At 47.7% G+C, this 26,160-nt stretch overlaps 1 protein-coding gene across 3 annotated transcripts in view; it reads right to left on the reverse strand.

Moving 5' to 3' along the window:
• The window catches only part of CTIF (cap binding complex dependent translation initiation factor), a 146,847-nt gene that overhangs the window by 56,327 nt on the left and 64,360 nt on the right, over positions 1-26,160 (reverse strand). For all 3 annotated transcript variants that reach the window (XM_038123495.1, XM_038123494.1, XM_038123493.1), the window contains one exon: positions 12,963-13,039. In XM_038123495.1, the coding sequence (XP_037979423.1) occupies positions 12,963-13,039 (77 nt within the window). The remainder of the gene's footprint in view (positions 1-12,962; positions 13,040-26,160) is intronic.

Consider the following 26,160-nt stretch of genomic DNA (forward strand, 5'->3'; position numbering starts at 1 on the left):
GTGACATTGCAGAAAATCAAACCAAAATGATGACCTGTCTCTAAACTGCCTTTTGCCACCAACCCTCTGGCCCTGCCACCGCCAGCTCTGCTTGGGCAGGAAAGGCAAGCACCCACAGCTGGGATTGCTGTGACTGTGAACACTTATTTCCTTGAGGAGACTTATCACAAAGGACCAGCACTGCAATAAGGAGCTCTTCACCTTGTTCTTGATGAGGCTCAGCTTGGGCTGGTGCAGTTTTCTTAGTCATGTGGTTTAGTTTTAGGCAGTTCTGTGAGAAGCAGGGAGTTGGACTTGATGATCCTTATGGCATCCCTCTATTTTGACATAGTCTATGATTAGGACAAGGGCGAGTGGTTTTCAATCAAAGGAGAAGATATTTAAATTAGGTATTAGGAAGAAATTATTGACTGTGGGGAGGCCATGGCACAGAGTGGCAAGAAAAGCTGTGGCTGGCCCTGGATCCCTGGAAGTGTCCACGGCCAGGCTAGACAGGGCTTGGAGAAATCTGGGATAGTGGAAGATGTCTCTGCCCGTGGCAGGGGGTTGGAACGAGGTGATTTTCAAGGTTCTTCACTATTCTGTGATTCCTTTTGGAGATCACCCTTTATTGCACTTGTTCCTGAAAACATGACCTGTCCTTCATCACTGGTTCAAAGTTTCTAAATGTTAGGCCGAACTGCACTTCTTATTTTCACATATCTGCTTAGGTGCTTTCAGCTGCTTAGAAGAGTTTCTTACATCATTCCCTTCTAAACACCATAGTCTATCTAGATGCTAGTATTGATATTTTCCATTGCAGGCAAGTATCCCACCAGATTCACTTTTGTGCTTGAAAATAAATTTTAAAAAATCACCCCTGCATTTGCTTCTCTTGGAGAAGAGTCAGTTTTTCACAGCTACCACTATGCTGGCTCAGCTCCTCCACAGCCTGCTCAGCACAGATGGCCCTGACACCCCTGTTGGGTTTGGGGTGTCCCCTTTGCACCCCCCAAGTCCCCTCCAGTAAGCCTCATCAGGTCCCAGGAGGGTATGGAGAAGACAGGAGCATAAGGATGAGGATAAACTCCTGACTTCCAGATGCTGCTTCAAGGGTTCAGACCCACATGCTGTTAAACCTGATTAATTTGATTTGGAAATCCTACTGAGAAGGAAAGGAGTGTTTCAACTTCTTCAATTCCTTCCCTTCCTCTCTCTTTCTTCTGTTCCAACAGAAGTTCAGCAATGTGCTGCAAATCATTTAGCTCAGTGCTAATTTTCAGTTCATCTCAAGCATTTAATTTTGTTCCAGCTAGAAATGGCCCTTTGGCCCTAAAATAACGTCTTGATATTGTTGTTTTTAATAAACATCCTCTCCTCTCACTGCAAAGCCTTCAGCAAATGGCCCTGAAAGAACAAAAGACATTTCTGTATTGTTTTAAGTTCTCTTCCTTTCTGAAAAACCTCAATTAAAACAGTGAAAAAGCTACTATACTCTGTAATTATGAACTCATTTCTATTCACTCACTCAGCAGGAGAGCTTTGTCCTGTTGACCTCTGGGAACGGGTTTCTAAGGCTCTTCCAAAATTTCACAGCCTTAAAACTGACACATTCATGCCAGCCGTAAAACACGTTCACCTCTGCCTTCACCCAGTATAACTTGAAATCTTCATACCTGGGGTGAGAGCCACTCCTGTGACTATTTTTATTTGTGAGAGGAGCCTTAGCGCTGGCCACGAAGGGACTGGCTCTGGAAATACTGCAACCCCTTCAAAGACAGCATGAAAACTGCATGAATATGGGCTGTCAGCTGATAGCAAAGAGTTTTCAAACAAATACCTTGCATGTCACATTCCTGAGTGATGGCTAGGATACTCTTTATCTTTCCAGTACAAGAACTACCTGGCCTGAAGAGGTTGCATCCCAACCTCTTGATTTGCCAATGGGATGCTTGTGGGAAGAAGTGTGGAGACTTATTTTGGTTAAGTTCCAGCGGAAAAAAAAATCTTGTGAGAAAAAATGCTAGGGCAGCTTGATCATGTGTATCTTTAAACTCTCAGCGCAACATTAAGGAAGGGAAACCAGAGGGAAAGCTGGTTTTTTTTGTAAGAAAGGAAACAGCAGAAAAGAAGATGATGCCTGAGAACAAAGAATTAGGTAAAAATGAACGCAGAGGAGCACATTTTCACATAAAATGCATTAGTAATGTCCTTCAAACACAAGCTAGAAAAATAGATTTAAAATAGTCCTTTAAATAGGGCTATAAATCACACTGCCTTAGAGCCACTTACCAATCCTCCCATGACTTCATGTGTCCATAACACACCTCAGAACATACATTTATTTCATCTTTACACTTAGGACCAAATCTAAGGGAACACATAAACATCCACAACACAGCTGAGGCACAGATCATCAACCAATTTCCCAAAACCCCACTCAACTCCAAAGGCTTGGGTCAGCTCATGTTTTGCCTGAAATGTGGCAAGAAGCACCCCAGCCCTGATAACCACTCCAGGGGTCTCCTCAGACCTTAGGACATACCAGATGAATCAACTGGGCATCCACCCATCAGCTCTCTACCAGAAGAAAGAATACACTACCTCATCTGGAAGAAGTTGATAACTGATGTGACAGTGAGCTAGGTGTTGTAGCCTTTAAGGGGCTCAGTGCTAAACCTTTCCACCTGTGGTGACAACAGCTCTGCTGACACCTGCTCATGAAAAAAACAAGGGCAAGAGAAGGCTACTCCACACCTCACACAGGCTGCTGAGAGACCAGTGACTGCTGTGGAATCCTGCTCGTTAGCAGCACCAAGCCAGTTTGGCTGGTAGACCTTGGAAGTGTCACCATTGCCTCTCTCCTACCTCACCTGTCTCTTTTTAATTCACTGTATGCTTTGTGATTAATGTGTTGAGTTTTATTTGGTCTCAAAAGATGTAAGAAAAAGAACAAGGGTGCAGGTACTTACTTCACCATATAACTTAGGGCTTGGGTTGGAAGGGACCTTACAGATCGTCCCATTCCACCTCCTGCCATGGGCAGGGACACCTTCCACTAGCCCAGGGTGCTCCAAGCCCCATCCAACCTGGTCATGGACGTTTCCAGGGATGGGGCAGGCACAGCTTCTCCGGCAGCCCTTGCCAGGGTCTCGCCACCCTCACTGGGAACAATTCCTTCCCAATAGCCCACCCAACCCTGCCTTCTGCCAGTGTGAACTCATTCCTCTTTGTCCTGCCACTACATGCCCTTCTAACAAAAGTCTCCATCCCACCTGAGACTGGGATGCCCAGTCTCAAGTGTCTGCTCTTGCTTAAGAGAGCCCAGAAAAAAATCCTTGTCCCAGCACTCCCTCCAGTGTGAGGTGTTTTGTCTCAAGTCCTCCCACATCTCTTTGTTTTTCAGACTTCCTTGGTTCTGGTCAACATAGGAAAGCAAAATAAAGCAAGGAAATACGTTCTCTATAAGATGAACAGGCTAACTTTTCTTATGTGGGGGAGAAGCATCCTCCAAAGTTCACTGAATACATCCCTCTGAGCATAATAGGAAGTTGGGCCTCCAGTTCATATCTGGGCAATGTAGTTATGGACACACAAAGTGGGATCCAGCTGGCAGTGACACTGGAGATGCCTTACAGCATCTTGTTTGGCTTCCAGCCATTCTGGTGGCTAGTATCATAAGGTCTGGTGTCTGACAGATCCTTGCATGGAGATTGAGACAAGCTAGGGCACCTGAAATAGGACCTGTGATCATGGAGGAGAAGCCCAGTAGTCTCTGATAAAGTGAACACTGAATGAGGTCTCTCATGTTCCCTGCAAAGCCTTGGATTTAAAAGCGGCTGCTCTCCTAACCTTCTCCACAGTTGTAGAGCCACCATTAGCTCCTGTTCACTCCAAAATGCTCACAAAAATTACAGAATCACACAGTGGTTTGGGTCATAAAGGAGTTTCAAGATCACATTTTTCCATCTCTGCCATGGGCAGGGACACATTCCACCAGACCAAGCTGCTCCAAACCTGGCCTGGAACACTTGTGAAGAGCCATCAGTGACAACAACTCATTGACCTCCAGACCAACCCCTAATACCACACAGTAAAAAGGTACCTAGGAAATACTGAGTTTTCATAAAAACCACTTCTACCATAGCCTCCACCACAGCCACATGCTGAAATTCTGGATTTTTTTTCTGGAACAATTATTTTGCTTTTGGTGAAGCAACATCATAAGACCCTGAGCCTATCCAGCAGGCCATACATTTCTATCAAGGTTTGCTGGTGGTACATAAAGTCTTTCAAGCAGTGGCAGAGAAGGATAAAAACAACCTGCAAAAGCCTCCTGATGCCAGAAAGTCTATTGGCAGCTTGGCTATTTGGGTTAAATTTAGTCTGCAGGACACTTCAGTCACAAAGACTGTGAAGAAAAAAATGGGTATTAAAGGTCTTGTGTTTTAAGAGTTTTTATGTAATGACAAAGCCATTCAATAGAGAGGTGGCAACCCTGCAGCTGGGAAATGCACCCGGCTTGCTCCTGCCACTGCCTCCTGGCATTAGAAAAAAAGGAACAATGAAAGGAAAGGATAAAATTTGCTTAGATGGGAATATTTTAAGCCTTCTGCATGGGTCTTTAGCTAGGCACACAAGGAGGACAGAGCAGATATGGGGAACAGCAATGGACAGGCATCCCCTGATGTCCTCACAAGCACTTCCTCCTGCCAAACTCACAGAGGTTTATCTTTCTCTTGCCATTACCACTGAGCCCAAAGAGCTCTCTGACTTCTACAGAAGTGCTTTATTCCTTGCACATGCATAAAATGCAGAATCCTTTTGGCTGTTGTCAGCATCAGGAAAGGAGCTGTGAGCAGGGCAACTCTCCTGTGGTGTGCTCTGCCAGCAGGATGGTGGCCACACCACCTGCCTTTGGGGGTGCAGCATGCTGGGCATATTTTCACTGATGCTCCCAAGCACATAAGGCCTCAGTGCTGCCCACAACACCAGAAACGAGAGCAGCTGGATAGAGAACCTCTACTCAGCCTGCCACAGCTTGAGACATGGGTGACAGGCAAAACAAATTCCCCAGTGGATGCTAAATACCAGCTGCTCCACCTCACTGCTCCTGGTGTTTTGCACGGACCACACGGATGATGGGAGAACTCCACGTGTGCAGCTCTGGGGATGGTGCTGGGGCAGGTGACTCACTCGTAGATAAGCTGGCCCAGGACTGATGCTACATATAAATTTGGCTGAACTTCAGATGGCTTTTGCAGAGCTGTTGAATCATCTGTGCCCTGTAGGTACCAGGGCTCAGATTACTGCACAGGGATATCACAGAATCCTAGAATGGGTTCAGCTGGAAGGGACCTTAAACCTCATCTTGCTCCATCCCTGCCACGGGCAGGGACACCTTCCACTGTCCCAGGTTGCTCCAAGCCTCATCCAACCTGGCCTTGGACACTTCCAAGGATCCAGGGACAGCCACAACTGCTCTGGGCATGCTGTGCCAGGGCCTCCTCACCCTCACAGTCAAGAATCCCTTCTCAATACCTTATCTAATCCTGCCCTCTGGCAGTTTAAAGCCATTGCCCTTTGCCATGCTGTGTCCTGCTCACTGAGCCATGGTTAAAGGCAGCAAAAGGTGTTAATGGAGCCAAAGAACCTCCAGACCTCACCTCCAAGAGCTCCCTCCTGACAAGAAGCTGCAGTGCTGCCCTGCAGCTCCACCCACGGCTGAGTCACACCAGCTGCATGTCCATTGGGTGTCAGGAGGTGGCTTTTTGATGTTTTGGGGATTACTCCTTCAACGGTGAGCCCAGGGCAGGCTTTGTTCTCAACAACCTCCTCCCCCAGGAGTGGAGTCTCCACGTGTGACCCCTGGCAGAGCCTTCTCCTCAGTTCCTGGAAGGAAGGGCAGTGGGGCAGGGTGATGCCACCATGTCTGGCCAGTGTGGCTGTGCAGATCAAAAGGGCTCCTGCTTGACCGTTCCTGATATCATCTCTGCCCTGCTCCATCACCACCTTACCTAGAGGGCAGCTGCTGGACCAACCAGATCCAAACGACAACAGGTCCTACCCAAAACCTCATGAGAGGGCATGGGAGTAACTACAAACAAAGGGAGGAATGACTTTGTGCTGCTGCAACTCCCTCTAGTTCCCTCCATCTGTTACTCCCTTGGTGTCAATCAGACCTTCCTCTGACTACCAGTCTTAATTAAATTATCAGTTTTATCCAATTGCTGCTCACAGCAGTGTTCTTCTTCAGCAGAAACTGCCCTTCTACCCCTGCATCTTTTACCCCTAGGTACCCTGACAGCATCTGCACCAGCCCCTAGCCTCTGCCATGCAAAGCTGAACCAGCTGACATGTGTGAAGCAGCATTCCCTTCTCTGTGCTCTCAGGTTTATTTATCCTTCACTTCCCTGGGTGGCTCTGGATCCTCTCATTAACAAACAGAAGAAAAAAAAAAAAAAAAAGCAGAAAACTTTTGCTTTTCATTTTATCTCATCTTAAATCCCCCTTCTCATGGCTCCGTCTCACTCTGGCACCACATGGTCCTGCAACTCGCACCGAGCCTGCATCGTGCCCCTGAATGAGGAGACCTTGCCCTTGGAGGAGCAAGCTGGGCCAAGCTGATTCCTGTGGTGTTTTACGACAGGGTGAAGCGGCAGAGTGCCTTTATGGTGTTTTGAAAGGAAATTGTACAGGAACAATGTCCCGAGCAGTGTGGCTATTGAAAACCCTTCACAAAAGGAGTTTGTCACAAGAGGAAAAGCAGCTTAATCAGTCGAACTAATCACTGTAGGTGGTTGAATGTCCCCGAGGATCTGTAAAATTAAATATAATGGGAAAAAAAATATATCACAGCTTGCCTACGCTCCTCAGTGGAGCCGCCAGCGGATATGGGACGTTCCCTGCCTGGCCCTGAGCCCACCATGACCATCCTTTGGGGTGTCCCTAGGCAGAACCACCTCCTTGAAGACCCACATGGCTGGGCTGGGATGAGCCCCAGGAGGTTTCTCAGCAGTGTAGGCCCTGACTGGGGAGTTGGGACAGGGATGCCCACTCAGTGTGCTCACCCCAGATAACCCAGTGCGCGGCGTGGGCGTCAGCAGGAGGGTCATGGTGCTTACACAACCCTCCTGCTTCAGGAAGAGGAAACCGTCCCTGACAGCCACCCGGGGCTCTCCAGGGAAGGAGGATATTTCTGCCTCCCTCAGCTCTGAATCTAATTAAGTCCAGAAAACACATACACACAGAAAAAAATAATCCAGACTGTTTTTTCCTGATCATTTAAGTGCAAAGCCAAGTTAATGCAAGGAAGTAAATAAAGTCAGACAATGCTAGAGAAAACTTGGGGACATTTCTGTAATTCTGTTCTTGAAATCTTTTAGTATTTGGGGCATGCTAAAATGAAATGGGGAGAGCTCCTGAGCCTCCTTGCTCCCAACCCTTCCCTCCATGTATGAGCCAGGAGGACCCGTGCAGCCTTCTGCTGCAGCTCCCCACACAGGGGTTTTATGCAGAATGGACTCCCCAGGCGCAGAAACACCCCTCTTAAAACCTCATCCAACAGGAGAAGGAGGAGATGACACAAAGCTCAGCCACAGCTGAAGGTGATGGTCCTCCAAATGAGGCTGGCTGTTATCCAACAATCCTGGCTGGGACAGGCAGGGCAGCCCCTCATGGCTTGGGTCACCTCAAAGCCTGAAGACACATCAGCTGCACAGAAGCACAAGAGATTCCCACTTTTTCTACTGAAAAAAAGATTTCAGGGGCCTTTTGAGAAGAGGGTATTGATTAACTCTTGGGCTTTTACTCCATCCTCTCCAGGACATGGGGTTGTTCTTCTCTCTGCCATCCTTTCCTGCTCCTGGCCTCAGACAAGGACAACCAAAAACGCTGTGAGTTACCAGCCAACATCTGTGCACAGCCAAGGACTTGCTTTTGCTAAGCTCTCCAGCCTCATCTGTCTTTTGAATCCAACAAGATGTTGGATCAATGTGATTTCAATGGTGCAAACTTTTTAAGACTTCCCCAACAGCCCTTTCCTGGTTGTCAGGAAAACTGTTCCCTTCCTCAAGTGACACAGAACCATTTCAGTACTGTTAACCAGAAGACCAAAAAGTAGGTACAACCCCACCTGTCGTACTGCAATTCCATATATTTCAACTCCATATATTCCCTGTAAAGCCTATCTGAACATACAATGTTTTTTATCATTCCTACAAGGCTGGGGCAAGCCACTGTCCATGTATTTCCATGCATTTCCAGGCCAAAGAATTGGGCCAGCTGGACTCTCCATCCCAAACACATCACACCAGGAGGCCATGAGAACTGGAGGAACCTTGGGCAACACAAAGTCAGCTTGTAGTGCTTAAAAAATATGGGGTTTGGGAACTTTTTGAAAAACAAGGGGCCAAACTCAGACCCTACCTGCCCAAGGAGATCACATCCCACACAGCTTGGGGTCTGCTAGCAGAGAGGCACTGGGTTGAGAAAGGTTTGAGGAGAGGACTTGAGAAAGGGGTCTGTTGTGCTCCACATTCCACAGTATCTTTCTTCTTGCAGCAGAGGTTGTGCCACCACCCAGAAAAACTCAAAACTCTGTCCTTCCCTAGAGGTGGCTGCCCCTGGAAGGTCAAACTAGGCAGCCTTTGGACATAGTATGAAAAACACCTGCCTGTGCTGCTCTCCTTCCATGATCCCAGCAAGCAGCGATGCCCTCCACCACCCTCATCACACCTCCTGACTCTAAGCCAACAGAGAGGACACTGGCTGCAGGATTTCTGCCAGGAGAGGTGGGGAGTGATACCTCTACAGCTCTGATCGTAAGCTCTTTGCAGGAAGGGCCCCATCACCTCCTGCAGGCTTTTACAGCACCATGTGCAACCAAACCCTCCAGCAGATGTGGCTCTGATGTTGATTGCTGTGATGGAAAATGTGCCCAGTTTTTTTAATGACATGCAATTCACTCTTCATGCCTGTCTTTTGCAACAGATGAAGCAGGCATCCATGGAAAATCATAGGTTCTCAGAATGATTTGGCTTGGAAGAGACCTTGAAGACCATTCAGCTCAGAAGCAGGGACATCCTCCACTAGGCCAGGTTACTCAGAGCCTCATCCAACCTGGCCTTGGACACTCTGGAGGATAGGGCACCCACAAAAATGGAAAAAAATGATTGGGGAACATAAAAACATAGCACATATGCAAGGAGAGAGCTGTGGGTCACTTCCCTGGGGTATCTTCTCCTGAAGGGGGCAAAAGGTGTGTGGCAGAGACCTCAGGGTAGGTGAGCTGTGCTCCTCCACAACACAGGGACAGCATTTCCCGAGGAAAGGTGACGGGAAGGAAGCAGGGACAGGCGCTATTTATAGCAGGGCCGGACATCAGCGCTGTTCTGCATGTGAAACAAAAGGTGCTCCACTAGCCCAACACTGTCCCCATCTGAATGTCACTGTCAGGGAGGCCAGAGAAGCCCACACACGCTCTGGGAGGCAATCAGTGCCATTTGCAAGACCAGCTGGGAAAAAAAAAGAGGCAGATTTCTGCGTACCAATCTGCTCTATCAGCTTTTTTGTAATAGCTGTGTTAATATAAAGCTCCAACCAACCCGAAGGTCACCTACAACCAGGCAAGGCCAGCTGGACCTGTGCATCGAGCAGAGGTCAAACTGGGGGTTGACACCAACACAAGCTGGATGGCCACTTGTGAGGGTGACTCCTGCACCTGGCACAAGGATGCCCAGCATGGTCACCTGGGATTTGTCAGCCTTGGATGAGGCAAGTGCTGGGCAGAAAGAATGCCTGCACCCCATGCAGGCATTACTTGTGGGGCCCAGGGTGCTGCTCCAGGACCCACCAGCTTCAGGAGAAGAGGAAAAGCTGCCCCATGAAAACCAGACCCAGGTGTGTCCAGCACTTTGGGGCCACATCTGCTTCTAACCAACTCAGCAGGACAACCTCTTATCTTCCTGCAAATCCACTGCATGCCAGCCCTACTTCCATCTTTGGCTGCTACCAATTCCTTTCTAGGAAACAAGACCTTCCTCCCTTGGGTCCAGGCATCCAGAGCTGCTTCCCAGCCCCTTCCCAACCCATGCATCACAAAATGGCCCTGCATGGCTTCTTCTAAGCCTCACTGCCTCTGATGTCCCATCCACACTCTTGCAATTTTGACTCTCTCCACATCCAGATGAGGTTTTAAACAAAAAGCCCATTACTCCCAACTCTTCTGCCTAACATAAAACCTCACCCTGAGGAATTTTTATATCACCTGTGTGGCTCCACCAGCTCTGGAATGGAGCTTTTCTGCCCCAGACTGATGCCTGGGACATTAAGATAATAGCACTGCAATAAAGTGTAAACAGCTTTGTAGTCTGTGTTCTGATACAATCTGGGTTTTTTCCTATTCCTCCCCCCCCCCCCCCCCCCATTCCTGCCCTTTTATTCCCTTACTTCTGTCATGCTTTCCACATTAAATAAACATTCTGAGAGCTAACTCACTGCTAGAAATCAATTTTAAGGAGCAAGTGCTCTCTTGGAGCAACTCAAGGGACATTAAAAGGACCAAACATCCCCTCCTAGTCCCAAATGCACCACAGAAGACAAGGGGATGCTGAAAACCTCCAGCAGCAAAACAAGTGGCATGGGGAGGGAGAGGCTGCTGAGGTTTCAAGGTGAAGGAAGGGGATGGGAACCATGCATTTTCCTTTTAAATAATTACTTAAAAACTGCTTTTTCACTCCAGCTACCTCTACTCAGGCCTCTCAGCTTTTTGAAGTTGAAATAAATGTGGTTTTCTGGCTAAGATTTGAGAGCACTGTGGAGGACTTGGGCAAAAGTGCATACCCCCTGCTCCTTCCATTTTATTTCATTTGTGACTGCTTAGGGCTGAAATGACCCCATGGCTCCTCTGGAATGATGCTGATCAATTGGATTTTAAGGCTTTTTTCTCTACCCCTAGGACATTATCCCAGTGCTATTGGCCAGGGCTGTATCTCACCCCTCCATCTTCCAACCCCAGCCCAAGGCAGTTTCTTTTGCTATCTCCCCTTGCCATCTGTGCAGGAGGCAGGGATGCCCTGGAGGACTGAATGCTTCTGTCTGCCGATGCCTTATCTGAAGGGACCAGAAAGAAAAAAAAGGATCAGAAATGCACATCTGTTGTGTTCCCTCCCATCCTTCCAACTGGCAAGATTTTTGGATGAACGGGAAGAACCAACACACAGCTCCATGGCTCATCACACCCTTGGGCATGGGGCTTCTGGCAGAAGACCTCTTGGCCCTGAGGGTCTCCTCTCCTGTAGCTTTTTAAGGCAGCTAGGACGAGGGAAGAGATAAGAAATCTTGACTCCATGTTTTAGAGGGCTGGTTTATTATACTACGATATATATTATATTAAAAATGCTAAACTAAAATTATATTAAAAGAACAGAGAGAAAGGAATCATCAGAAGGCAAGACAGGAATAGAATGGAATGAATAATAAAGTCTTGTGACTGACCAGAGAGTCTGAGCCAGCTGCATCCTTGATTGGTTAATAAGCAGAAACATCTAACATGGACCAATCAAGGAAGCACCTGTTGCATTCCACAGCAGCAGACAGTAATTGTTTATATTTTGTTCCTGAGGCTTCTCAGCTTTTCAGGAGAAGAAAATCCTGACAAAAGGATTTTCATAAAATATGTCTGTGACACTCTCCCAAAGCATCAAACACTCTTGGTATGGCAGAGGGCCAGAGATGGGAACAGAAGTCCCTAAACTCCACTGTGGTTCCTCAGAGGAGCCCAGCCCAGTGCTCCAGTTAAGCCCACCTAGCTCAGTCTTGTAAGACAGCAGACTTGGTTATAACCATGTTTTGGAGACCACAGGGCTGCAATCCAGCTGAAATAAGACTTTTCCCACCCACCCCAAATAACAAGATTAGACTGGCTTTTTGAATTGTGTACAGCTAAAAAGGAGGGAGTCCCCAAAAGGAGAGGAAACAGAGTTCGCTGCTAACAAACCATTCCGCCCACAGAAGAATGTTTCTAGGTTGCCTGAGAAAACTCTTTTTAGCTCTTGTTTCGACCCCTCAGTGAAGTTTAGGATAATCAAACCACACAGAGTTAACTACATCCTAGCTGTTCATGAGACAAGAAGTGATGGCAAGATTTCAGGATGCACTCCAAGGTGTCTGAAGGACTTCACCAAAAATACCCCCTGTGACAGGTCAGGCACTGAAGAGGGTTTATTCCAGGAGAAAGCACTGGCCACTTTTTCTCCTGTTCAATCATCTTTCCAAGACGTGGTTTTAGAACTGCTTTATTGCCCTGGGTGTGCTGTCTCAGGTGGAGCAGAACAATTCAGCAGAAATAAAGCTGCATGTACAACTAACTCCCTTATTCCTCACTTCTTTTCACATTTAACCATAGTCACAATTCCCATCAAGGACTTTAGATGCCCTCATATAATTGAATATGCATTTAATATAAATTAAATATCAAATAACAATTAAATATCGAATCGACTCAATTAAATTAACTCAATGGACTGAAATCACCAATGCCACAGGAATTTGGCTGCCTGCACAGCACATCCCCTCCTTCCCACAGACACCTGAGGGACCCCCTCTGAACCAAACCATTCCCACTTTCCAGGCAGCCCTGAAACTCAGCAAATTTTGATTTTTAATAGAAAAAGAGGAAGCAAATACCAAGGACTTGAGCTTTTACAGACAACAGATTGCCAGCTGTCTCTTTGAGTACAAGTGGGGGAATCTGGCTATGCAGGAATAAATTCAAGGGGAAGAGAAGGTCCTTAAGGCACTCCTGCATCAAAGCAGGACACATCCCAAAATATTTCCAGGGTGTTAGTGCTGAAATAAGAGTTTATGCATTAACACTGCTGAACAGCAGCACTGTCCAAAGACTCACCACGAGGCAGTTGAGGAAGATATGCAACAAAGAAAAGATGTAAAAAAAACCCAAACACTGAAGAGATTTCACCTACCTCCGGTCGTTTCTCCTCCTTCTGAACAGTTTTTTGGTGTGTGCGATTTCAGCTTCATGAGGCAACGGATGGTAACCCTGTAAAACAGAGGGAAAAGCAGCCTTCAGCCCCAGGAGGCATCAGCAAAGAAGGGGTGAGAGTGACACAGAGCTGGATACCCAGCATGTCAGCGTGGTAAAAGAAACAGCTCCCCCAAAGAGCCTTACAACATCCCAGGCCCCACAAAAGCAGGTCTGAAAATCCACAGATGTGTTGTACCTCTCAAAGCCATTGCAAGGAGCAGGGAATGAAATTATCTGCAATTTCTGTATAGAGGAAACCACACAGGGCAAATGACTGGATCACATATGTATAAATGCCATACGCACGATGGACAAGGAATTCACCCACTTCACACACGACACACTAAGCCATCCGATTTCCCTGGGCTGCTTCCTTTGTGTATTTATCCAAAACCCAGCTGAGAAAATTGTCTGTAAAGGAAGATAGCATCATTTTGAGAATACCGGGGGAAACCAGTAGGACCCACAGCTGGTAGGTCTGCTGGGGCTGTGCCCCCACCCCAGAGGAAGGGAACAAGCACATCAGAAGCACTTCACTGAGCCTGCCCACCATGGATGAGTCAGCCTATGCCACCCCTGCAGCAAGGACAGGTGGGACCCTCCTCACAGGAAACAACTGAGGTGACAAGGATGGTAAATCATGAGCCCAAGCTCAAGATGAAGGAGAGCAGATTTAGATGACATTAAAGGCAGAATTTTTTTACGAGTAATTAAGGAGAAAGTCTTTGCTGTGAGGGTGCTGAGGCCCTGGCACAGGGTGCCCAGAGAAGCTGTGGCTGCTCCTGGATCCCTGGAAGTGTCCAAGGTCAGGTTGGATGGGGTTTGGAGCCACCTGGGCTATTGGAAGGTGTCCCTGCCCATGTCAGGGGGGTTGGAATGAGATGACCTTAAAGTCCCTTCCAACCCAAACCAATCTAGGATTCTACGATTCCAAGACAAGGCAGTGGCAGAGCTGTGTGTTACTCCAGCTGCTGCCTTTCCAGTGCCCTCTTTCCACTGAAGGTGCCGACTCTGACGTGGTCTGTTCATCTGATAAGGGGGCTGCTGTATTTACTATCCTACTATGGGCATGATGAGGCTTTGTTAATGCTCACACAGAGCTCTGAGGTTCCTGGATGAAAGGCCCTACGTAAGTACAAAGTATTATTTATTTTCCAGGAACCACAGAGCTGTCATAACTATAATGAATTTTATTTATGCAGTATTGTCCTTCCCCAGCTGGCAATAAAAGCCCTGTAAAAGTTGCTCCTTTTATTTCCATCACCATCTATCTCAGCCTGGAGCTCCAGCCACTGCTGGGAATCACCACGTGCGAGGGGCCATGAGGGAGCAGCCTGGGCAAGGGCAAGGGCTGGGTGGGGATGTGCTTCATCCAGCAGCAGCTTTGTGACACTGGCATGACAACATAACACACTGACTTCAGAAAAAAGTTCCTCTCTCTTTGTGCAAAGAGCCTTGGAAATGGCAGTTGATTTCAGTAGCAGTTGCTGAGGTAAGAGTATTTTGAGTTTCTCCAGGGGAAGATGTAATGGACGAGACAGGTTCCTGGGGATGATGAATTTAGGCCACAGAAGGCATCACCAAGTTGAGGACAGCCAGGGTTTACTGTGACCATCCATCCTGAGCACTGCAAAAAGCCCGGAGGAACTGCTGCTGCAGCAACCCTACAGCTCCCACGGCAGCCTTCCCATTTGGAGAGCTTCACTCCTCCAGGCTTCAAGCCGTAAGGCCCTCACTGAGCCAAAATGTACAGCTATTAGAGAAGGTCCAAAGGAGAGCCACAATGATGATGAGGGGTCCGGAGGGGCCACATCAAAAAATGTCTGAGGGCACTGTGTTTGTTCAGCCTCAAGAGGAGACTGAGGCCAGACCTCACTGGGGTCTGCAGCTCCTCCCGAGGGACAGCTCCAATCTCTACTCCCTGTGACAGAGACAGGACCCAGGAAACAGCTGGAGCTGTGCCAGGGAGGTTTGGGTGGGATATCAGGAAAGGTTGTTCCCCAGAGGGTGCTGGCACTGCCCAGGCTCCCCAGGGAATGGGCACGGCCCCGAGGCTGCCAGAGCTCCAGGAGCCTTTGGCCAGCACTGCCAGGGATGCCCAGGGTGGGATTGTTGGGGGTCTGTGCAGGGCAGGAGCTGGGCTGGTGATCCTGGTGGGTGGCTTCAAACTCAGAATATCCTAAAATTCCATGGTTCTGTAATGGCTTAGAATCACAGAATCCCAGGACAGTTCAGGTTGGAAAGAACCTTAAAGACCACCCAGTTCCAACCCACCAGACCAGGGCGCTCATACTGAAACCGCTTCACTGCTGAGGGCTGTGGTTTGAGTGTTCCTCATCACCCACTTTCCCAATAATTTATTTTCACTGAAGGCACAGGAGGAGCTCGATATCTCTGAGATCTCTGTTCCTTTGAAAAAAATTACTTGAAACTGGCCAACAGATACCAAACTGAATGAAGAAAGGAGGGGAAGGAGGAGACACACACAGTCCAACCCCATCAGCACAGCTAGTTTAGGAAATGAGGCCAAAAATAGTACAACAATTAGTGATGCTGTTTCTAAAAGTTGTACTACCAGAGCAGGCTAATGCTTGGGGTGTTTTTAAGAATTTAAGCTGCATTGCAGACACATGTGCAAATACAATTACCTCAGAAAAATGAAACTATCTCTGCTCCACACAAGGACCAATTTCCTCTAGTGAAGACCTCATTAAAGCCTCAGGAGCTGTCTTTCTGCTCATTCCAACTATAAACCATATATAAGTGGTGCATTCCTGCATGTCCTCCTTGCAGAGAAGCCCTGTGCTTCCACAGACCTCTACCCATCAGCAGCTGATGTCAAAGGGATAAGAGATGAATTAATTACACGGGAATAAGCTCCTAATCCAAGGAGCACTCCTGGACACTGCCTGTGCTTGAATAGAGGAGAACTTTGTGTCCCCATTTACGAAAATCAAACGTCTCCCTTCTCCACTTTCTCCAGCTGAGCAGTTCCCTTCCTCAGTCATCGTTGTGAGACAATGTTTTGGAAAAAAACAGTCACTGATCCCTACTCTCATCTATTTTGGTGCCTAAACAAAGCTAAATTTGGAAGGGAGAAAAGTTGACTTTTTCTTTTTTTTTTTTTTTTGGTGCAGCAAGCTGATGCAAAAGGAAATATCAGCAAATTGCAAGTAGGGCGGAGTGGCTGGAGAAGACCAAAGGTGATGGGTGGGTGGGGACAGAATCCCAAGGGCATGGTGAGAGCTTTGATAACATAGCCCTTGTCTCCAGGCTGCTGCCCACCATGGGTCATGCAGCACAGCTGTGGAAGTGCCTTCAGCAGAGCCAGCTCACTGAGGACAATGTGAATCTGAAATGAAGCTCTTCCACCTTTCAGCAGACACACTCCTTCTGAAGCCAAAATCCCTGAACAGAGCCAAAGGAAAACACCTCTCAAGGCAGGAGACCACCCTCTGCTCTGCAGTGGGTCTACAAGAGGCATGGGTTTTTCTCCTGCTTTGGCCAGAAACACCATCACACTCAGATGCCCATGGTTTTCATAGGCAGGTTTGTAACTTCTCAGTGGGCAGCAAAATCACATTTGGTCTCTTTTCCACATGGGTCTAATCTTGGTATTTATTCACAGGTGGCTGGAGAAGGTAACAAACCAACATTTCAGTGCTTCTGGTTCTGAAAGCAACGGGTGTGGGAAAAGCAAAGCACAAGGAGCCCATGGTCACTGAAAGAGTTGCTAATAGGGCTAATTTTCAGTTTTGGAGCTAAACACTGCGGTTTGCATGATGGGAAGCTTGGAGCAGAACCTGAGACGCCCATGGGACTTCTAATGCACATATGCTCCAATTTAAATCATAAACATACATTCTCTAACAAGAAGGGCCAAAAGCTCTGTAAAAGAAGGGTTGTTCAGGAATGGTCTGCCCTCTGGGCCAATCCCCAAGAGATCAGCTGTGTTGTGACGTGCATGTTTTTAGATTTTTTGAGGAAAACAACTCTTGGAGAAGGTGATGTCTGGCAAGCACAGGTGACTGTGGTATGGCCAGCTAGGGAAATCTGTCATCTACTGGAATTGCTGCAAACAAGAGGTCACAGGCAGCAGGTTTGAAGGCCACGTGCTCTCTTTTTGTGCTTTACCTTCCTAATGAAGGTGTCTGTCCAACCTCCATCCCTGTCCACCTGCCTGTGGGAATACAAAAAGCTGCTTCCCAGGCACATTTACATCAAAGCTCAATGAAAGAACAAATAAAAAGTCTTTAAGACCTCAGTGGCATTCTGCTGCAACCCAAGAGCCTCCACCTCTTTCCCCACTGATACCTTCCTCTCCCCAGCAACCATCCCTCTGCTGATCCCACCCCATCCACACTCCAGCTCAGCATCCCGTGGGATATTGGCTTGGGAGAGACATGAGGAAGAGGGGCAGGAACAGAGCAGGGAAATTGTTTGGTTTAGTGCTGCCCTCCTACAAAAAATACTTTGCTATGATTTTTCTTATGCCTCCTTTGCATCAGGATCATCTGAAGAAGCTGGAGGAGGGCACCAGCTTTGCCTTTTTTACTGGGAATGATAAATTAGTAGAATCTTGGAATTATTTGAGTTGAAAGGGACGTTAAAGACCATTTGGTTCCACCCCTCTGTGAAGAATGGGGACAGACACAGCTGCTCTGGGCACCCTGGGCCAGGGCCTGCCCACCCTCCCAGCCAGCAATTCCTGCCCAATATCCCATCTGGGCCTGCCCTCTGGCCCTGGGAAGCCATTGCCTGGCTGCTGGCCCTGCATGCCTTGTCCCCAGTGCCTGGGCAGCTCTCCTGGAGCCCCTGCAGGCCCTGGCAGGGGCTCGCAGGTGTCCCTGGAGCCTTCTCTGGTGCAGCTGAACAGCCCCAGCTGTGCCAGGCTGGCTGCAGAGCAGAGGGGCTCAGCCCTGGCAGCATCTCCGTGGCCTCCTCTGCGCTGGCTCCAGCAGCTCCCTGTCCTTGTGCTATTGGAGCAGGGCTGGGGCAGCTCTGCAGGTGGGCTCTCACCTGAGCCCAGGGCCAGAGGGGCACAATCCCCCCTGCCCTGCTGCCCACGCTGGGGCTCAGCCCAGGGCAGGGGGGTTCAGGCTGGGGCAGGTCCAGCCTCCCTTCCATGAACGCTCCCAAGTTGCAATTTGATTGCAAGAATGAGGCCGAGCCTTTTCCTGCCACTGATTCTTCTGTGACCACCCTGAGGCAGCAAATCACAGCAACCCCTTTGGCATCTGAAATCAAAAGCCTTACAGAAGAGATAGCTCTATCTGGGACCAACCTGCACCCTCCCTCCTCCTTCTCTCCTCCACTGCTGCATTCCCAAGTGCAGCTGTTTGTTGCCTGAGGTGGCTGAACTCGTAGGTGTTTCACAAAGACTTGAGGGGCTTCTAGGGGTTTGGGTTCATTGCTTAATCCATGTGGTTTTACAGCCTGACTTTCAGATGTGAAACCTCAACCCACCAAGCAACTGCCTCCACTCTTAACAACTTATTCCACCTCTTCACAGACGTTCCCCATGCAGCAGAAACAAGCCCAGCCTGTGATCGCCAAGCAGGTGAAGATACCTGAACAGGAAACAGCAACATTGAAACCCTGAGTGTGAACAGAAGGCTGAGAAAAGCACTGGACTGATGGAAAAAAAACAACACTCAGGTGATGAGAGAAGGAAATGATCCAGCCACAGTGCAGGATCAGTCCTGCAGGAGCCTTATCTCAAGAGCCTTTTGTGCCCTCAAGAAACATCCGCCCTTGCTTATCTTAAACAAATGGTTGCAGAAGGCCTGAACTGAACAAACAGGTTCTTAGGCCTGAGGTAGGAGCTGGGAGTTTCGCTCAGTTTTATTGCACACAAAGTTCAGGGTGGGATTTATTTTCTGGGGGAGTGGGAAGGGTGAGGTGGTGCTGGAATCACTGAGGACGCCCCATCTGCCCATGCAAAGGAACAACAGAAATTCCAAGGCTGGAGGGAGCATAAAAAGACAAATACGTTGTGGTTCCAGAAATGATCAGCAGAAACCCACCCAGTGAATTGCAACATCCTGCAACAAGGCTTTCACCTGCCCATAGGATGGATTGTCCAAGGCAGGGAACGCCAGGACAGCACAGATCTGCAGGTATATTTAACTTTTATTGTGCCAGTCCCACAGTCATGGTGTCCATGGGGTTGAATGTGCCAATATATTCAGTACAACCATCCCAGCCAGCCCCCTGCATGTGAAAAACATGGCAAAGGTGCCACTGGCAGCATCCCCATCACCTCTATCCACCCAAGGCTGGCATTTCTGCTGGAGATGATCCCAATGGAAGGTGTCCCAGCCCATGGCAGGGGTCGGAATGAGATGAGCTTTATGGTCCCTTCCAATCCAAATCCTTCTGTGATTCCATGATTCAGTGATACATGAGTATCTGTAAGTCCTGCGGGTATTTCCAGCAGAGCTCTGTCTTCAGAGGCCGCTGTCCTCTTCCTCTTCCAGGAATTCCCATGGAATTCTGGTCTGTCACCCACAAGGGAATGGTTTTTTTACATCTTAGAAGGAGAGAGCTGAGGCACAAACCAAAGCCTTGACCTGGTGTGGAGGCCATGGAAGGACATTAAACACTGCCAGGAAGCCACACAGAAATTATTTCCTCTCCGTTAAAATGCAAGTGATAAATCTGTTCCTTTAAATTGCAAGCTATTCATATTTTCCTGTAAGGTGCTTACAATAAGAGTTGCTTCTGAAAAAGCAAGCAGTTGATGGTCAAGATCTAAGGAATAGAAAGTGCAACAATTTTGCAAAATACTCCCTACACAAGACAAAAGGCAGGCAAATCCTTGTATGGTTCTTTACAGTTCTATCATCCTTCCTCACCCACAACACAGCACACGTGGGTCCTGGCAACCTCCAAGGACACCTTATCCTACCTCAATGATTGGAGCCAGGGCTAAATTAAACTACAGGACTGACAAAGAAATTAATTTCCAGCCATCCAGGAACCAGAAAAGGAGCAAAACTAGGCTTTGCCACCACTGATCTGTGAAGCTCTGTCGTGGAGAAGAGATGCTCTGTGGGACCTTAACAGCAGAATGTGCTGGCCTGATGAATCATGGCATAGTGCAACATGCCCGAGAGAGGCCCCAGGAACATTTGGATAACACTGTCAGGCACAGGATGGGATTCTTAGACACGTCCTGTGCAGGGCCAGGAGTTGGACTGCAATGATCCTCGTGGGTCCCCTCCAGCTCAGGTCATTCTGTGGTTCTGTGATTCTAAGTAATTCCATGAGAGATGTCCCAGTTTAGGGGATTTATTGGATAACTGCATCTTTCGGGCGTACACCATAAACCACAGACTGCCAGCAGAGGCTGAATGTGCAGCTGCAGTACACATGCCTCAGTGATGGGCACAGTGGCGAAGACTTTAAAAAAAAAAAAAAAAGGGTGGGATGGCTGTGACTGTGATCAGGACTGTCACAGCTAAGCATCTCTCCTTACTTATCACTAAAACCACCTGCAGTATTCCCTGTAGGGCTCTGCCCTTGCCTGCTGGCCCAAGGACACAAACTCCTGGATTCCCATTTGCTGAGTGTGAATGCTCTGGTGTGCATTTCTCACAGAATAATGAGTGCTTTCATGAGCCACAGACTCTACACATGCAGTCCAAGACCCAAAGAGGTATCATTCAGACACTTACTTTCCCATCACCTCTCCTTGGTGTTTGTTATTGGCTCCTGACAGAGAGCAGACACACAGCTAGAGGCAAGGCAGCATTGAAAATACTTGGTGGCACAAAATACTTGGTGGCAGCTAAGCTGTCCCACCTCATCCCTCTGCAGCCAGCTCTGGGATGGCACAAAACACACAGAGAAAGGCAGAACAACCCGGCATGAAACTCCCTGTGCGGGGTGAAGGATGCAAATGCAATTAAAGCATTAGAATAATTAGGCAAAGCATCCCAATTAAGGCATGGCCTGAACCTTCCTTGACGCCTTCTGCTGATTACTGACAGCGCGTTTTCCGGGGTCTATTTATAACTCTTGGCCCCTGAGCTCCTGAATTATACATAATTCAGAGATTATAAAACTTTAAAAACCAGGACAAAGTCTCCTAGGAGGAACTGCCTCTGCAAACAGACAAGTTCACACCAGGAGAAGAAGCCCAGCCAGGCCCAGCTAAGGCATGGAGATAGGGACAGGCTGGAGACACTGCTGCACTGAGACAGGGTGCTCCAGACGCGCCGACACGGACACACGGTGCCATAGGAAGAGTATAAATAACAGACAAAAGAAATCCCCTTTTGTTACCAGAATCCGCAAATCCCAAATCAGTTACAAGCTGACTTAGGAAATGGAGCTTTTTCCCATGTTGTAGCAAAATGGGAACAATACTTTGCGAGTGGAAGTAACTCTAATTGTTTTAACTGATGTTATTTTAGTGTTGTTTAGGTTTATTGTTTATTTGTATGTATTTCCTCTACCCTGGTCAGGCTTAAAAACAAACTGTACTGTCAGCAGTAAAGCATCCCATCCATAAATAAATACATTTATCCAGTAAGTATAGTTATAACCACACCATTGCTTGAAGTCCTTAAATGCAGATTATTTAAAGAACCACTAAAATAAATTGCACTGATGACCTGGGTTTGCTTTTCCCTGGAAAAAGGAGCCTTTTTCAGCTAATACTGGGAATAAATACTGTCCACATCACTTGTGACCAGGAGGCACCACACATGCTGTTTGGTTCCCAGGTAGCCCAAGCTCATCCTGAGAAAGGGTTGCACTACTCCAAAAAGCTTTTCTTGCATTTTCCTTGGCTTGCACCAGCTTGGGGGTGAGGGAGGAATGGCTTTAACTGGGCCTTAAGACTGTTATGACGTTGCTATTGGATTATCTATAATTTGACCTATGTCAGTGTCTCTGGGACCTCACTGTTCTTTGAAATATACATTTTCTCTGTATTTGTCATGTTCCCCAGGCTGGTTCTTCCACCACCCCCATTTGTGCACCTCAGCATGCCGTTTGACCACGTCTCTCCAGCTGAGATGAAGTGAGGTGGGATGGCAGGAGGCCACTCAACACCTCCCCACTGTTCCATCCTCACAAGGAGGAGACCTACAGGCAGAACTGGGATAAATTCTTAAGGTGACCCATAAACACACCTGATAGGGCCTCAGGGAGTTTAGGAACCTCTAAGCTCAAAAATTTCTGTGCTATGCCCAGTGTTGGTACAGCCTCCTCTGGCCAGGTGTGCTTTGAACCTCAGTTTTGCTCCCAGGTGATATGGGCCACATCCAAGAATATTTTCATTTCACTACTATTCAAAAAAAGGTGTGTTTTCCATGTCCATCTGTGCGATCCCCTGAACCAGGCCTCTGTTCATCTTCTTTTGGACAGACCAGGGCTTCAGCCTGAAGGAGCTTCAAGATCCTGCAAGCTCCTGGGATTTGGGACAATGCAACACACAACAGGTGGCTTCTTTTCTTTTACCATGGGCAGATCCAGAGGCAATAGGAGAACTTTCTCAGTGCTCAGTCCTTGGCACTTCCCACTGGACACCTTCCAAGTGCATGAATTTTTTCAACACCATCTGATTGCAAGCAATAGTTTATAACTCAACAAGCCTTTTTTTTTTTTTAAACATGATCCATATCCCTGTGATCCATATGCTGCACCATCAAAGCAAAAGGGAACTTTGGCATCAACTTTAATATGGTCATGGTAGTGGCAACCCCTCTTGGCCCACCAGTGGACATTTCTCACAGATCTTCATGGCTAAAGCATGCTCCTTTCCTTTCCTTTGCCAACTCCCTTGTGTTGTGCTGGAAACATTCTCACGCAACAGATCTGCAGTTGGCTGAAGACAGAGCCAATGCACTTTCCTCAGGACTATGCCTCCAAGAGAAGTCTTTTCTCCTCTCTGAAGCTGCTGCTTAGTCTAGTTCAGCCCAGAGAGATCACATGAGGATCCCATGTCTCTGTCGCCCTTGCTTGGGAAATACCCCAATGTGCACATGCCAATTTAATCCTATAAAAGCCCTACTCTTCCCTTTGAAAAGTCTCAGTCCTTCATGGGGGTGTGGGCTGTGCAACACAAGGCTCTGACTTGCTCCTAGCCAGTTTACTGGCAGTTTGTACCTGGGGAGAAGAAACTGTTTCTTGAGCATCCCTCTGATCCCTCCAAGGGTTTTCCTGTTATGCACTGAGGATCTAGGATTCCTCCTGCTGTAATGGGCTTTAATGCAGGGAAAGCTCAGAAAACATTATGCACTTGCCACAGAGTATCAATAATATCACATCACCTATTAGATGCTCTGTTTTTTTTTCACTGACCTCCTGCAGACCTCTGCGAGACACAGGCTACTTTGAACAGTAAAACAGAGATGAGTAAGAAAGGCATGTTCGTAGCTGCTTTACAGCAGTGTCCAAATGTGACACTGGAAAAGGATTTGGCATCTCCACCAAGAAAAAAATCCTCAAAAACTGTTTTCTATCCAAAATTGATAGAGGACAAGCAGCAGCATGGCCATATCGGTTCTCCCAATCCTTGCAAAGTCCAAATCTCAAACATGACATCTCCAAAGACTGTGGCATCATTCATACATCAGCTCTCCTGCCAGAGAAGGCATAACTTACAGCTGCTTTTGTGATGAGTATCAGGTGCTGGGTGAAGCCTCTTCAATTAATTTCATATTGGTCACAAGGATGCACCTTCAGGTGTTCCACAAGATCCAAGTGGGGTTGCCCAGGGCAATGGTGGATCCCTCATGCTTGGAGGGTTTAAAAGTTGTGTGGATATGGCACTGGGGGACATGGGTCAGTGGTGGCCTTGGCAGTGCTGGAGGAATGGTTGGACTCAAAGATCTTTTTTCCAACCTAAACCATTCTATGATTCTGTAAGAATCAGCACCAAAACTCAAGGAACCACACAACTGGATATGTTTTCCTATGTCAAGTGTCAAGTGACCAACACGAAAGACATTGCTTACTGGGATGCCCTGGGTCATGTTGCCCCTCCTCACCACAGTTTTTTCAGCTGCTTTCTAATCTCCTTGATGCCTTTGTAGCTGGCAGAACCAGGCCTGTGATGGGCCCAGCTCCAGAAACTGGAAAGGGTCTGAGATAGTGGCCACCAAGATTTGAATGGGCAGTGAGCAGAACAGGGCATGACAGGAAAACTGCAGATGCATTTAGTGATTGCAAAGCTGGAAGGAGACACCAAACTGCTTGCCACCAGAGAGATGGTAATTTTGGGAACCAGCACATCCCGCACGTCTCTGCCAGCTGCGTTCTCTGCCCAGGACTCCTGCCCACCTCCATCAGCAACACAGCCACAACATCCTACAGATGCTCTGCCTCCAAAGTGGCTCTGAAATCACAGAGGGACCTTACAGGAGCCCATGGATGCAAAATGACATCTCCCAAGCTACACTCCACGCTCACCTGAGGAGATCTCCTATGGCCTTAAATTAGGTAGACAAGTATCTCACTGAAAGTAGTTTTAGACATCCTGACTGGAATTCACACATAGCCAAAGAAGGGTGGATTTAGGTAAGATATTAGGAAGTATTTCTTTGTGAGGGTGGGAAGGCCCTGGCACAGGTTGCCCAGAGAAGCTGTGGTTACCCCTGGATCCCTGGAAGTATCCAAGGCCAGGTTGGATGGGGTTTGGAGCAAGCTGGGCTAGTGGAAGGTGTCCCTGCCCATGGCAGGGGGTTGGGATGAGATGGTGTCTGAAGTCCCTTCCAACCCAAGCCTTCTATGATTCTGTGGTGCCGCTCGTTGCCTGCTTCATTTGTACCCATGTACAAGATGCTAAAAGCATATGGGGCCCTCCCTCCTGCCTTCCTGCCTGCACCTCTGCTGGGATTGCAGACAACCCAGTGAGGCAGGATCTCTCAAACCTGCCCTTCCCAAAACCAAGTCATCAGACATTTGTGACTCTGTGCTTGGCAGCCTCAACCTTTCTCTCCTTATCACTGCCAGAAATTATTCATTTAACATCCCTGGCCTTCCGCCAGCAAAAGTGCGGTGTGAAGAGCAGGACCATCCCCTCCGTTCCTCCTGTGATCCAAAGCAACAAAAGTGAGGCTCTCACTCAAGCAAATTAAAAAAAAAAAAAATTCCCACCAGCTAAGAAAAGCTGGAGGTTAATATAAATTCCATGGGTTTGAGGGGGAAATGGAGCTGCATTCAAAGACTCGATGGCTAACCACGCTTCCTCAGTCTGGCAACTGCCCGCTCCCCCGGCAGAGTTATTGAGGAAGTTAGATGAGTGCTGTATTTGTTCCAGCTGCAGATTTCCCTTAACCCCTGGTAGTGGTGTTTTCAAAAAACACAGGTCTTGTTTTCTTGATGGCAGTTTTTCATTTTTGTGCGTGCCAAGGCTACAGTTATTAGCTTTAAGTGCTGTCATTTGTAGATTAAAACTGAAGGAAAAAAACCCTGTTGCCATTCTAAGAAGTCCAGGCTGGATGAGCAAAACGGGGGATTAGAAGAAGGCTTTCAGGAATTAGCTTGGAACAGGAAAGAAGAAGATAAAGCCATTATAAAAGCTTCTGCTAATACAGGAGTCTTTTTTGTTGTGTTAATGCAGCCACACAAATTCCTATGAAGATTTATTAGTCAGGTCATAGAATCTGCTCTCCTTCCTTCTTTGATGATAAAATCAAGAATATTTTCCTCCACTAACATGCTTCTTTCTCTCAACGGGGAGGAAATAAATTACACACTTTTCCAAGACTGTGCCTGTGAAATATAGAAGGCTACAGGTGAGGCTGATGCCTTCAAACCAGAGAAACAGATGCTGAAATTCAGGTACCTGTTTAGAGGCCGCACTGTTTGGATGCTCCCTGCATGGTGAGCACAGCCTCAGGTCTGTGGTACCCAACACTTGATGGAGCTGGGACACACAACACTGTCCCCTTCCAGCATCCCAGACCTGCACAGCACCCGCTGTCCCATGGAACTTCAGTCCAGCAAAGCACTTACTTTATGCGATTCTGCTCCTAAATCTACTATTTGCCTTGGCCTGCAGCCAGCCGAGCACTTAGGCACATGCTTAAACTTAAGCACAAGAGTAAACAGATTGAAGTCAGAGGGACTTAAAATTAAGCACATATTTCAAGGATTTGCTGGATAAGGGCCTTAACCCT

This window comes from Motacilla alba, chromosome Z (assembly GCF_015832195.1).
Source record: "Motacilla alba alba isolate MOTALB_02 chromosome Z, Motacilla_alba_V1.0_pri, whole genome shotgun sequence".
Lineage (NCBI taxonomy): Eukaryota > Metazoa > Chordata > Aves > Passeriformes > Motacillidae > Motacilla > Motacilla alba.